Source organism: Pteropus vampyrus, unplaced genomic scaffold (assembly GCF_000151845.1).
Source record: "Pteropus vampyrus isolate Shadow unplaced genomic scaffold, Pvam_2.0 Scaffold76, whole genome shotgun sequence".
Taxonomy (NCBI): Eukaryota; Metazoa; Chordata; class Mammalia; order Chiroptera; family Pteropodidae; genus Pteropus; species Pteropus vampyrus.
Window position 1 is genome coordinate 1,151,040 of NW_011888857.1, and position 15,416 is coordinate 1,166,455.

The 15,416-nt window shown below is 30.9% G+C and overlaps 1 protein-coding gene across 3 annotated transcripts in view; it reads right to left on the bottom strand.

The window, feature by feature from the left end:
- The window catches only part of ELP4 (elongator acetyltransferase complex subunit 4), a 198,019-nt gene that overhangs the window by 169,734 nt on the left and 12,869 nt on the right, over positions 1-15,416 (bottom strand). For all 3 annotated transcript variants that reach the window (XM_011362547.2, XM_023532061.1, XM_023532060.1), the window contains exon 3: positions 3,286-3,407. In XM_011362547.2, coding sequence (XP_011360849.1) covers positions 3,286-3,407 — 122 coding nt within the window. The remainder of the gene's footprint in view (positions 1-3,285; positions 3,408-15,416) is intronic.

Below are 15,416 nucleotides of genomic sequence, written 5' to 3' on the forward strand. Positions count from 1 at the left end.
GCTGCATCTGTAAACACTGTTAATGCCTTGGTTTTGGTCATTCATTGTTGGGGTGTTTGATACAAATGAAGTTTTAAGTATAACTCTGAGTTGGGCACACTGAAATCTTGACTGAATATTATATAGAAAACCTACTTATCCACATTAGTAGTCAACATCTCATTTTGAATTGCAAAAATATTTTATTTATTCTTCTCAGAGAGATGCTAAAAACTTTGTCTATGCAATGGTGTTATGAAGAATATAAATAATTTAAATTGTTATCAGCCATAATTTTTTAATCCAGTCTATTCTAAACATGTGAACACTAAGTAGACCACATTAAATATGTATGTGTTAAAATAATACTCTTTGTACTTTTTATAATAGAAAAATAAAAATGGCATATTATTTTATAAATCAAACACTGTTTTACTATTACATATTAAACATTTAAGAAATATAAAATGACAAGATTGAGAATTTAAGAAATATTACTGATGAGTGAAGAAAATTCTATTAATAAACCAGATGTATTTTCAGAGTAGAGCTGCATTAAACTTAAGAACATAATGAAATTAAAACAGTTTAAATTTAAGTTTTTAAATATTTTTTTATGTAGAGAAATGTTAAATATGCATATTACTTAGCATGTACAACCTTTAACTACTTTCATTACTCGCCTACATAAGTGATTTTAGTCAAAAGCAAATAATGGTATTAAGATCAAAGAAGATAAATTTTTCCTGGGAACCACACATTCAACTTTATAGTTAATTTAATATTTAACTTCACTGAATACATTATTGATTAATATTCAATTATCGTGTAAAGCAACCTTGCTATGCAAATAAAAACAACTCGTTCTAGGCTACTCAAAAATAGATGAATGAAATAAACTTTGAAATGCAGCATCAAATCTGAAATGTTATATAAAGTAATCTAATGCATAAGACCATTAACTTTTTGTGGCAGCAATTTTACTGTCTTTAACATACAGTAGAAGTGCACATGATAAAGAATAATTCATCTGATGACACTAGAACACATTCTTCAGTTGAAAACACCTATACTAGTCCAGAGCAAGAGAAACCTTTAAAAATATTAAAAATAAATGGTGAAACCATTTTAACATGTATTTCCCTTGAAACATAATACAAATTTAAGTTCCAGGATATTGACTAGCAGGTTATTATAAATTGGATCTCAGTGATAGTAAAAATTCAAATATGGAAAATCAAGTAAAATAGCTGTCAACACTGAAACCAACAGTACTTCTGAAGGAAAAATTGACAGATATATTAATCAATGGGAATTTATTTAAAATAATCATCTTTTAAATACTATTTAAGATAAGAGGAAAATATCACCAATGGTTTCTTTTGTTTCTTTGCTTCCAATAAGACAGTATGCATTTACATGTAATGTAACATTCCAGAGGTATAATTTTCATAAAAAAAATCCTAAGTCCGATCAGTTAGTTTAACATTTTTTAGCCAAGATAATCTTTATTTAGATTTTTTATGGAGCAATAGTATCTTAAAAGGTATTATTCCTACATCTTTGAAATACAAAGTAATGTACTTTTTAAAAAATTGATATAAAATAAATGCTAATTAGCAGTACACTATCTAGAATAGACTAATGTAAATACAGGTTTACTGGGCTACATCAATATTTGGATTTATTTATATTGAGTATATGGTAGTCTAAACTTAGAAACAATATTGATCAGGTAAGATGACTTGTTTCCATCACTTTTGATTGTAAAAAACTAGGAGTCTTTAAACTTGGGGTATATGAAGACTTTCAAAGAAGCAAATGATCATAGTATTTTTACAGGAATCAATTCCTTGATCTTCAGCTTTCACAAGTACTCAGACAGAAAACCGACTCTTAAGAGAATGTGCCGATGACAGAAGTGCAGGTTCCCCCTTTTCCATTTCCTTTCAAATCACCCTTTTCTCACTTTACAAATGAAAGATTTACTTCTCATTGCCTAAGTATAAAAACCTCCAGAGCACAAAAGAAATAATTTAAAAAATATCTATTTGGTACAGAAAATGTGAATGCTCTAACAATTGAAGAAATTACTCTTTTTTCATTGTTTTCAGCAAAATTTTAGGTGAACCTGATAGACCACACAAATAATTTAAAACAATTTATGATGACAGACATGTTGTGATTTTTTTTGGTGTATATTGTGCAGAAAAAGTAAAAAAAAATTGAGGGACACTGAAACAACAAAACATCTATTTTCTTTTACTTAATTGTGAACAGCTCACATCCATAAAAACAAAAAATATGAATATAATTGATGCTGAATACTGTCCCATTTTAGCAATATTTATCCACTGATACATCTTAATGAAGCAATGTATTATAAAAATTTTCGTCTATTGATACACTGCATGTAATGTTAATTGTAATAACTGAACTGAGAAGAAATGTGTTTAACACAAATTCTTTTGAGACAAGAAGTTTAAAATAAATTTAAATATGAATTTTTTTGTTACAGAAAAACCATCATAAGGTTATTAATAAATATTTTGAACATAAGACATATATAAGTTTGTTGGTGTTTGTTGACAGTTATTGTAAATCAGTATTAATTACGCTATAAATTCTTTATAAATGACTTAGTCATTTGCCATTTTGCAGACTATGCATGGATATGAAAACATCCTATGGAAAAAATAAGTTTAGATTATGAATTCTATTTAAATAATGCCTTAAATTAAGTTTCTATTCTGGACAAAAAAATTAAGATTTCTAAAAGTCAGAATTGCCCTGTCTGATACTTAAAAAAGACACGGTATTTTTATCACATATTTTATTATTGCATATTTCTTGGAAGAGAATAATTGCTGGTACATTTAAAGCAAAATAATATCAATAAATGAGTACTTAATTTCTGTATCTTTCTTCTAATTTATACCTTTGGGACATTGGTAATATAATATCTGATCATATTCTGCAGTCATTTTTCTTTACTTAACTTTTTAGAGTTCTCTTATTATCATGACTATAACTTTATTTATTGTCAGTTTTTAATAGCTTATTCATTTTTCTCAACTTAAGTTAAAAAAAATTGTTCAAGAACACTAATTCAAAAGTGAAACTATATGCTTAAATAAATTTGATACTTTTCTTTAAGAGAAAAAAATATGTATGGTCTCATTAGTACATTTAAATATAGTTTGCATATATACAAACATATTGTCTTATTTACATCTATAAACAATATTTTTTCATAAAAAATTCAAAACGCAATATTGAATATATAAGATATACTATATTCTGTACCTGTAAAATTTCGGCAGGTTCATCTTTTGCAGATGCAACCAACAAAGTATGCCCACTGATGATTCCTTCTGCCAGGAAATATTTGAAGAGCAAAGGAGAATAAATATTATATTTATCCTCTTCTGTAAAAAAGAAAAAAAATTGTAGTTAGAACTCTACCATTTAACAAGTACACTCAGATGTTTTTATAATTTTCCTCCTTCAAACAAATATATGAGCTGGGGCAATAATTACATCTTCCTAAGGTACAGTGAGATAGATGAAGAAACTTATCTAGATAGTCAGTGGGAAGTAGGTACTTTTAAGAGAGTCTTTCTGATTCCAAAATCATTCTCCATCTACTACACTACCTCTACTGCAAAACGTAGAGCGTTATATACGATTACATCAAAAGAACCAGAAATATTTTTTCTTTGATAAGATTTTCTCAGGCACTGCACCTCTAAAATGGCCATTACTACCTACCAACCAGTTTTTAAACTCACACTTCATTTTTTTCATGTCACAATAATAAAGCGCTTAGTATATGTAGCCTAATGATTAATATTAGTATTAATACTGATACTTCCAAAACTAGTATTATTCTTACATTCTGGTTTTGGGTTTTAAATTCAACAATAATTTAAAATTGAAGATTTTAATTTGACAGTTACTAAATTTGTAATAAATTTTTTCCTAATAATTTTTTTACCTGTTATTATTCCCTCATCTTTCTTTCTTGCTGAATTTTAATTTAAAAAAATGATAAATTGGGTTTCTCAGACAAAAATGTGTTATAGTTTTGAGATTTTGTTACAGAATGACAACTTGAATATATCTTAATTCTCTTAATATTACTGATAAGCCAAATGCCTACACTTTATCTCAGCTTTTTAATTTTATTCTTTGAACACAACACAAAGAGACAAAGGCAAATTTACTGCATTATCTAAAAAGAGAGTAGCTATTATTAATTTATCCAATCAATATTAATTGAATTCCTATAATATGCTAGACATCACCAATATCTGTAAAAATCACACTGTTAATAAATATTCCTAAGAAAGTTTGAACTTGTGGTAATGTTAGCAAAACCTTTTACAACTATATCTGTAAAACTGGGATAAAACGTCATTAAAAAATAATTATTTGAAGGCCCTGGAAAGCAATGAAAAGCAAGCAGTCATCACCTCAGTTTCCTTTTTAAAGACAGTGATCATGCCATGTAAGAATCTCCTAACCTTCTTTAGCTTTGGAAACCTTAAATCATATCCTTTCCAGGTTAAGGTGGCAGAATACAGAGTTCAGTGTTGTCAAAACAGCTGAATGTTTAGGGGGAAAATCCTGGAAGAGAGCTCCAGAAGGTTTTATCAACTATGCCCAAATCCCTAGTTGACCATCAAGTTATGCGTGAGTTGGAGGAATAAACTGCAAGCAAAAGAAAAGAGAATAGCATAAAGCTGAAAGACATAACTGATTCATGTGAGATTTGCACATTTGCTGCTCCTTTGGAGGTATGTTTTTCCCAAGCTTAGAGGAGAATCTTGTACAATGGAAAGCTGAAGTCTATTGACAAAACAGGAGCGAGGACCATAAAAAGTGTGAGCCCCCAAATCTCAGTATAAATTTTGTACAGATATTTAACTGTTGAGTAAACTTTGTGATTGCAGGGGACAACCCCATGTGACCAGGCTAAAAAAGCAACATCACGAAGCTGGAAAAACTGGGTAGAGATAATATCTGCTTCATGGTATACCAAAGTGAGAGCTAATAATTTTAATAGACAGGCAAGTTAACTGTCTATTAAAACAAAAAACTAGAAATCTCCAGAAAAACAATGAAATTCAGAATCGTTACAATGTATTATTTACAACATGCAGATTTCAACCAAAAATTACTGAATATGACCCATAATAAGGAAAACACAACCTACAGAAACTCCAAATGGGTTCAAAAGTTGAATTTAAAAGAAAGACTTCTAGGCATCTATTATATATATGTATATTCAAAGAATTAAAGTGTATTTAAAGTATTAAAGAAAATACGGCATCAATAAGTAAACAGAAAAAATATAGAGAAATGAAAACTATAAAAATGAACCAGATAGAAAATTTATATCTTAAATCATAATTCCTTAAATGAAAAATTTACTTGGTGATCTCACAAGTAAATTAAAGATAAAAGAAGGGAAAATAATAATAAACTTGAAGGCAGATTAACAGAAATTATGTAATCTACAGAACAAAAAAATAATGAAAATTAAACAGAATCCTAGGCACATGTGGACCAACAGAGAGAAGCCCAACAAATATTTAATTGTCCTAGATATTGAGAGACAGAACAAAGCAGAAACAACATTTAAAGAAATGATAGCCAAAAATTCCCCAAATTTGATGAAAATATTCAGTTACAGATCCAAGAAGCACAAGAAACCTCTACTAGGATTAATGTGAAAAAAATCAATTCTAAGAATATCAGAGTAAATCTTGGAAGCGGCAGGGGAAAATGACATATGACATATGGGGGTAAATAACACAATTAACAACTGATTTCTCAACAGAAACAAGGCCAGAAGAAATGATAATAATCTATTCAAAGAGTTGAAAAGCAAACCCAACTTAGTTAAAAGTTGTAAATTTGCAAAACATGTTAAAAAATTGAGGTGAAATATTATTTTCAGATTAAAAAAAACTAGGCAATTCATGGACAGCAGACTTGTACTACAGGTCACTAAAAGCTAAAGGAAAATGACATGACATGGTAACTTGTATTTATAGGAAATAATAAAGAATACAAATAATGATAAATATATGGGAAATTATAAAACATGGTGATTATGAATGTATATATTTATACAGATATATGTATGTATGTGGATAAATTATATTTTCTTTAAATTTCTCTTCAAAGGAAAACTGACAGAACCAATGAGAGATATATATTTGGAGATTTTATCATACATTTCTTAGTAATTGACAGAACTAAAGAGAAAAATCATTAAGAAAATAGAAAACAGAATCTGAACCTCATCAACCACCTTAATCTGATTCGTGCAGTTTCAGAATACACATTCTATTTTTTAGTGCATCTAGAATGTGCATCAAGAAAAACCATATGCTAATCCAATAAACAAGTATCAGTATACTTCAAAAAATTTAAAATCTTACAGAACATATTCTCAAATTATAATGGAATTCAATTACAATTCAATATTGAAAAGAAATCTAGAAAAACTAGGTATCTTAAAATCAAAGCACAGAAACTAAGTAACTATAGATTAAAAATAAATTAAAAAATTAGAAGATATTTTGAACTAAATGATTATAGAAATACAATATATGAAAAATTTTGAGGAACAGCTAAAGCAGACCATAGAAAAAGATGTATAGCTTTAAATGCTTAATTAGAAAATAAGAGGTCAAATCAATGGGCTTCCATTTTAAAAAGCTAGATAGATAAGTTGATTTAAAAACAAAGGAAATGAAAATAAATAATAAAGAAGGAAAATCAATTAATGAAAAACTGGACCTAAAAATAAAAAGGAGAAAAGTGACATCAAAAGCTGGTTTTATGAAAAGCCAGTTTAATAAAATTGATTGATAAGATTCCACCTAGGCTGATCAGAAAAGAGAACAGACACAAATTATCAACATTGAGAATAAAATAGATTTCACCAAAGATCTTATAAACATTGAAAGCATCAAAATAAGTACTATGAACAAATTATGCCAAAAAAATTTCACAACTAGGAGAAATAGACAAATTTCTTGAAGGATATGGATAAGCAAATATGAAAAAAGAAACAGGAAACCAAAATTAAAATCATAATAAAAATTACCCCCTCCACCCATGCATAAAACTTCAGGTGTGGGAGGTGGCGGGCTGGGAACTTTACTAGTAAATCCAAATATTTAAGGAAGAAATACTAATCCTAAAAAACTCAAAAAAAAGAAAAAAGGAAACAATTCTCAACTCACTATATATATCCATTATTATTCTGGTACCTAAACCAAAGACTTTTAAAAAGCATAGACTATTTAAGGAAGAAATTATATCAATCTTACAAGTACTCTTTCAGAAAAAAAGGTCGAGAAAAACACTTCAAAACTCATTTTATAATGCGTTATAATCTTGAAACCAAAACTAGACCAAGACATCAGAGGGAAAGAAAGCTATAGACTAATATGCTTCATGAACATATATGGAAGTTATTCCTAAGATACTAAAAAATGAAACCCAGTAATATATTAAATATAAAATAATATGATTAAGTGGGATTTATCACAGAAATGCCAGGTTGGTTTTTGATTTGGTAAATCAATGTACTATAACAACATTAAAAAAGTAAAACCTTATGATCCTTCCAATAGATGCAGAAAAAACATTTGAAAAAATTCAACAGCAATTCATCATAAAAACTTATACCAAAATAGGAATAGAATGAAACCTTTTCAACTGGATAAGTGGCATCTCCAATAAACTTCTAGGTAACAGAATGGTTAAGATGGAATGCTTTCTTCCTGAGATTAGGAACAATGAAAGTATATCCACTCTCACTACTTCTAATCAATATTTTTCAGGAGTTCTTAGCCATGTAATAAGCCAAGAAAAAGAAATGAAAGGCATACAAGTTGGAAAAGATGAAGTAAATCAGTGTTTACATGCAGACATTATCACATATGTAGGATATCTTAAGGAATCTACCAAAAAGGTAATAGGACCTATTAAGGTTCTAGCATGGAGAGTCAATGTATAAAAATCCACTGTACTTCTAAAAACTAGTAGCAAACCCTAAACACTGAAATTTTAAAAATTCCATTCCCAACTGATTCTAAAAATATGAAATATTTTGGGTAAATTTAACAAAAAATGTGCATGAATTAACTCTACACTGAAAAGTACAAAATATTCTGAGAGAAAGTAAACCTAAATAAATAGAGTGAGATATCATGTTCATGGGATGTTAGACTCAAACCTTTCTAAATTGATCTATAGATTTAAAGGAATTTCAGTGTAAGTCCCAGAAAGCTTTTTGGAGAAATGTAAATCTAGTTCTAAAATTTACATAGAAATTCAAAGGCCCTAGAATAGACAAATTTGAAAAGGAACACATTTAGAGGACTTACTATATGATTTCAAGACTCTATACAGCTACAACAATCAAGGCAATATGGAATTGGCAAGAAGATAAACATATCGATCAATATAAAAGAATAGAGTCCAGAAATAACTGCATAATTGATTTTTGACAAAAGTGAAGAAATAATTGTTTTTTTCAACAAATAATGCTGGAGTAACTGGATACCAGTATTAAAACAACAACAACAAAAAACAATCTTACTTCATATTACTCTCAATCCAAAATCAGGAAAATTTTGATCTTACTTCATTCTACTACCCAAATATTACCTTGAAAATTGTTCACAAAAATAAATATAAAAACCAAAACAATAAAACTATTAGAAGAAAGTATAGAGAAAAATCTTTACAACCTTGATATAGATGATTTCTTAGGATAGTACATGGAAGCATGAACCACGAAAGAAAAAAATGAATAATTTTGAAGTTTATCAAAATTTTAAACATTTGCTTTAAAAAGATGCCATAAAAAAGATAAGCTACAGAGAGAAAATATTTGCAATACATACATCTGATAGAGAACTGGCATCCAGTAGATATTTAAAAATTCTTGGAATTTAGTGAAGATAAACTACCCAATATAAACATGAGCAAAAATATTTGAATACATCCTCACAAAAGAAGACATATGAATGGCCAACAGACATATGAAAAGATGTTCAACAGTATTAAACATCAAAACATGTAAATTAAAAATGCTGCTAGAAACCATTACATTCCTACTAAACCAGCTAAAATAAAAATACAATACCAAGTACTAACAAAGATGTGGGCACATTAAATGCTCCTCCATTGCTAATGGCAAAGAGTATAGCTACTTTGGACAATAGATTGGCAGTTTCTGATAAAGATAAACATACACTTAGAGAAACCAGCAATTTCGCTCCTGCATATTTTCCCAAAAGAGACAAACACACAGGTCCATACATAGAAATTATACAGAATGTTTATGGTAGCTTTTTATTTTTTATTTTTTTACCAGAATCTAGAAACAACACAAATATCCAACTCATGAATGGAAAAACAAATGGTCCCGTCTCAAATGAAATACCATTCAACAATAAAAGAAATGAATTACTGATATACACCCAACAACATGGATGAATCTCAAAAACATTAAGCTCAGTGAAAAAATCCAGACACAAAAAGTACATATGGCATGATGCCTTTATGTGATATTCTAGAGAAGGCAAAACTAATGTGTAGTGATAGAAAGAAGACATAGATAGGTCTTTGGTGCCAGGAAACTTTTTGGGCACAAGGAAATTTTGGGGGATGATGAAAAGGTTTTATATCTTGATTTCTGTGGTGGTTATATAAATATGTATATTGTAAAAACTCACTAAAATATACAATTAAATTGGGTCCATTTTATTGTATGTAAACTATAATTCAGTAAAGTTGCTTTGTTAAAATAATTTCCTAAGGTGCAAGCAAGTAAAACACCAGGTGGTAACTTGTTTATAAACCGTCTCAGCACAGCAGTTTAATTTTATAAAGAACATTGCTAGTTCTTTAATACCATCCATCACAAGTTAAACATCTACAAATCTAAAAGACACAAAATGGGCTTAATATGAATTTAGGAGCATTTTATGAGTTTTTGTCTGTAAAAGAAAAGAAAAACGCTTTCAATGTCTCTACATTGCTTACAGCTGATGGGTAGAAAATCTAGCAGAGGCAAAATTGTGTGAGATGACCAGCTCTACCTATTGATTAATACGGCTGTCATACTGGGGAAAATGCCCATTTTATATAACTAAGAATTTGTCTTTATTCAACTTTAGAAATAGAAAATCATGTTTTAAAAATGAATTAAATTTATCTTAAATACTATTAAATCAGTTTACAGAAGCAACCATATAAACCAAGGTCATTACAAATCAATTAATGTAAGAAACAAATTTGGTACTAAACTTTTAACTTCTAAGGTTGATATTTTTACAACATAGATAATTTGAACTTTTAAAAAATTCACCAACCATCCATAACCCTCACAAAATGATTGCTAAATTTTTTTTGATTCCTTTTGGTACTTTTTTGTGGATATCTTCTTGTATGGTTATGATTATTACTGAATTTTGTATCCTACTTTTTTCACTTAATCTCACGTTTCATAGTTTTATAACTATCATATTTAAGGATACATAATATTCTGATAAATTTATGTACCATAATTTACTTAGTCATCCCCTACCATGGACTTTTTATGCTGCTTTCAGGCTTCTGTTACTATTAAATACACAATTACAAAGGTGCTTCAAATCCTACACATCCAAGGTGAACTCAGTAACTCATTATTTTATTCCATTCAATTTATTCTTGATACCTCTTCTTTCTCACCAATACTCTTCTCTCATCTTTAAGATCCCATTAAATTCATTTTCAAAGAATTTAATCATTTTCCTCCATGCCAGTGACACTCCCCTAGTTATGCTACCAACAACTCTTGCATACACAACTGCAATTGCCTCTTGCTTATTTATTTGTATCCACTCTACTCCTTCAATTTAGTAATGACTTTTTCAAAATACAAAATAATCACGTCACTTCCCTACTGAATACTTACTTTCCAGTGGTTTCTCATTGCTCTTGGAAGGAAGAAGTAAATGCTTTAACCTGGACTATAGGCTGTACAAGATTGTGGCCAAACAGCAGAGTTCAATGTGCCTAAAAATATTTGTGTTAAAAGTGGTATATACTGCTACTTTCCTCCTTCAAAATGTACACGATTGTTCTTTAACAATTTTTCAGTAAAGAAATAAACTATTATAACTAGAATAAGAATATTTGAAAAGTTAAGGACACATACTACAATACTCAGTATGGGAATGAACTATATTAGACAAATCAAAAATATTGGGTGACTTATCATTATGAAGATACAACAATTAAATTAGATGACAGAGTTCTTCTTTTTCTACCTATCTCTTAACCGAGAAGAGGGTTTTGACTTTTTTCTTACCTACACTCCATTCCTACTGATCTTATCTACACTCATAACTTAAATTACCATCTCCAGTAACCATATTGCATCTTAACTTTGGACCATTGCATAAATTACTTCACCTTTTGGCTAGTTAACTCCCTCAAATCCTCCAGGACCCATATTAGGTAACCCCATTTTTGGAGAAGTTTCCCTTAAGGCTGAGCGAGATGATCAGAGTGCTCTGAGAATCTTGTTAACTCCTATAGTAGCATTTAATACACATTACTGAAATTTCCCCACTGAGATACAAGATTCTCATGGCAGAGAATGCATCTTATTGTTATATCTCTAGTACTGGCCACATAGTATACACCTAGTAAATACCTGCAGAATTAATTGAGGGAAAAACAACAAACAAAAATCTATCTTGTCTTATGTATCAGCCAGATCTACTATAGTTTGCCTGAAAACACACCCTTTTATAACACGTGCACACGTGCACACACACATACACATTCTATAATAGCTACCAACCTTAATTTTTAAAAGACTCCTACAAGGCACAAAAAACTAAGAGGAGGAATATTACCTACGTAGGGATTAGCAAAAAAAAACTAAGCTCTTCAAGTCGAAAATTATCAAGTTTGTGAAACAAATTTTGAGGTTGTACAATAAGCATTTAATTAATCTATTTAGTGAATCCCCATTAACACTGGGCAAACAAAAATGATAATGATGCAACAGAACTGCCAAAAAGCAGATGTAGTTTTGGCCTGAATTAACAGTCTAATTCCTAGGTTGAGAGAGATGATTGTCCTATTCTATTCTAGTAGTCGGCCAGACTGACAATGATATATTTCATTTGAGTATTTACATAAACTAAAGCATCTTCAGACTGTAGTGACCAGGATGGTAAAACGGACTTGAAAGCATGAGAAATGAGATATTCAGATTGAAGAAAAAGAGACCCAAAGGATACAGGAGAGTGGTCCTCAAATACTTGATAGGCTATCATATGGAAATGGAATTATACTTGTTCATTATGCCTCCAAGGGGTAGAATAAAGCCTAGTGGATAGAAAATAGGAATATCAATTTTCCTTAATATCGAAATCCAAATGAGCTGCCTGTCATTCCACTAAGTCTGCTCTCCAAGTCACCAATGACTTTCTAATTGTCTAATTTCTTGGACTCTTTTAAATCTTTACCTGACTTCATTTGTCTATTGCAGTTAGTACCATGGACAATTTTCTTGGAACTATCCTCTCCCTCCCCACTCCCATTCCCTGTTTGTAAGACACTCCCTGATCCCAGTTTTCCTGCTTCTTTAGCCATCCTTTATATATGCAAATAGTATATACGCAGTTCTCAATTCTTTGGTATAGAAATATAAAATAATTTTATTTTTTTCTAATCACTACTTTACACAATGCTAAGAAAATCTTCCTTTTCTCTTAACGACATCCAGAGCTGATTCTTTGATTTTCTCAGCAGTTTCAGTTATTAAAACTTGGAGCGGTCAAGTATAAAACTTTACTATTCAGTGCAAAGCTTTTCCTCCTCCTCCTTAAGTGCAGACTAAACATGTGGTTTGATGGTCTTAGTGTGGCAGAGAGGTTCTAAAAGAAAGAAAAGTTCTAAAGTACCTCTGCCCCAATATTCTCTCTCCAAGTCTGTCATTGGAAGAGCAAGGAAAAAGGAGTGGCAGAAATCAACTCACATAATTGGCTGCCTGTTAGAGGCAGAGATGTCCCTAGCCTTGCTCTGATCTGGTCTATTTAAGCCTGCTCCTGGTAATCTATGAAGTTAGGGTGGTTTCTGTGTAAGTGGTAAGTGTGCTTTTTGTGGGTTGTGCTGTTTCATTCTGGCCCCATTTGTCACCATCAGGTGTTTTTTTGGGGGGGTGGGGTGATGGTGGGGGCTGGCCGGTATTCACATTCAGTCTCTTCTGTGGAAATGTTAGCTATCACTGTCATTATTTTTTCAGGTTGTTTACATAATCTATTCCACCAGGCCTCCCTCCTTTTTCTACATCAGACTCAGGAAACAGTCTCGGTGTTCGAGAACGCTGACAAACTCTAGAAGATGTGAGGTGGGCTTTCCCAAGAACTCTCTTGACATGCACTACTCACTGAGGGGGTTGCAGGTTCACAAGTTAAGCAAGCAATCAGTTGAGACAACAAGAAAGCCAGTCTCTGCTTTTTGCAAGCATCCTTATATCTATGACTGATGCTCTTTGAGTTGTACTCTTTTACTTGCCTGAGCGAGGGGTCACTTTTTACTGTGGACACTGGACACTCCAGTTCTTTCCAATCGATGCCTTCATTGCCTAGTGAGGGTGCTGATGGGAGTGGAGTAATGAGGAAGTAGCTGTGCTAGTTCTTTGGGCCCCGAAAGGAGGTGTCTAACTCCAATTGCTAAAAAGAAGGAACTTAAACTTTTGTCTTTTACTCACTTTGGGCTAGCCAACAATTCAAGGGACTCAACAGCTTACTAAAAATAGTAAATAGCTAATCTTATTGACCACTAACTATATATTAAACACAATGCAATGTGTTTCTCATGCATTAGCTCAATTAATCCTCATAATAACTTTATAAATCTTATTAATAGGTAAAGAAATTAAGGCACAGAGAATGTAAGCAGCTTGCTTAAAGTGACACAGCTAGTAAATAGCAGAGCCATGATTTGAATCTAGGCAGCTGATTCCAGAGGCTATAATCTTAATCTTTTTCATGGGTTTATTTTCTTTTATCCTTTAAATACTGGTGTGTCTAGGTTTTAGACTTTGACTTTTTTTTTTTTAATTCTAGTTGTTCTTAGACTTTTTTGAAGTCTCAGACCATTCTGGGAATTTGATGTAAGTTATATTTGCCACTCTAAAATTATACACAGTCATACAAAAATTTGCATGTCATTTCAGGGAATTAAGAGAGCCCCAAAGTTCCATCTCTACACCCTTGAGGTCTTATAAACCTTGGCATTCTATTACACGCATATGACTTCAACTAAAAAAAATATATAAAATAAACAAACATTAGTAAATAATGTTGATAAATCCCAAATATTTTTCTCTAGCCTAAATTTATTAGCCAAATATTCGACTGTCTACTAGGTAGAACTACTTGGAACATAAAATTCATTATGCATAAACTGAACTCATTACTTTACCTCACTATTTGTTCATTCTCCTACTTTCCTCACCTCACCTGATGGTAGTAACTCCAGACTTTCTCAGGCCAAAAACCTAAGAATCCTTCTATCTCCTGTCTCTCCAACTCCCACACATTTATATAGCAGGGAGTAGAAGTCAATCTTGAGAAAAATCTATTAAAAGAGGAAAAATGTAGGGAAATGGCATTTCATATCAGAACAGTGTAAGCATAGCTAGCTAAAGAATTATATACATAATGAAATGCAGAAATAGAAGAGTTAGGTAGTATTGTTATGCCATCAAACTACAGTAGTAAATTTATGATTAAAGTTTTAAAAGTGTAGTAACTAATATAATCTCACGTTTAGATTAGGACAATAAGTATTTCTATCACTTCAAATGTTTACTTTATTCCTACAGTATATCCTTCATAATGCCTTCATGCTCAAAATATTTCAGAACTACCTATTTCATAGCACTATAAGTTGTTTTCAGACAGGCTTTCAAATAGCTAATTCATTAATGCATTCATTTATTCCTTGTGCCCCTACATGATTCTCATGATTACAAAGCTTACAGTCTACTAAAAAAGATAGGTGAGCAGGTATTTTCCATACAGTATAATGAGAGCCACAATAAGGTAAATAAAGAATACTACAGAAGTACACAGAAAGGATACTAAGTGGGGATGAGGGGAAGAAAAGAAACAGTTAAGAAAGACTTTCTGGAAGACATGTCTAAGGGGAGATCTAAGGGATAATTAAGAATTAGGAAAAGAGGGAATAAAAGAAACAGCAAGAAAGAACTTAAACAAAGGCCTGGAGAGAGGTAAGAGATTGGTACTTTGATGGAATTAAAAGCTTAGGGTGATAAACACAAAGCTTAAGGAAGGAGGTGAGGGGATGAGGAGAGGTAAGGCTAAAGTGAATGA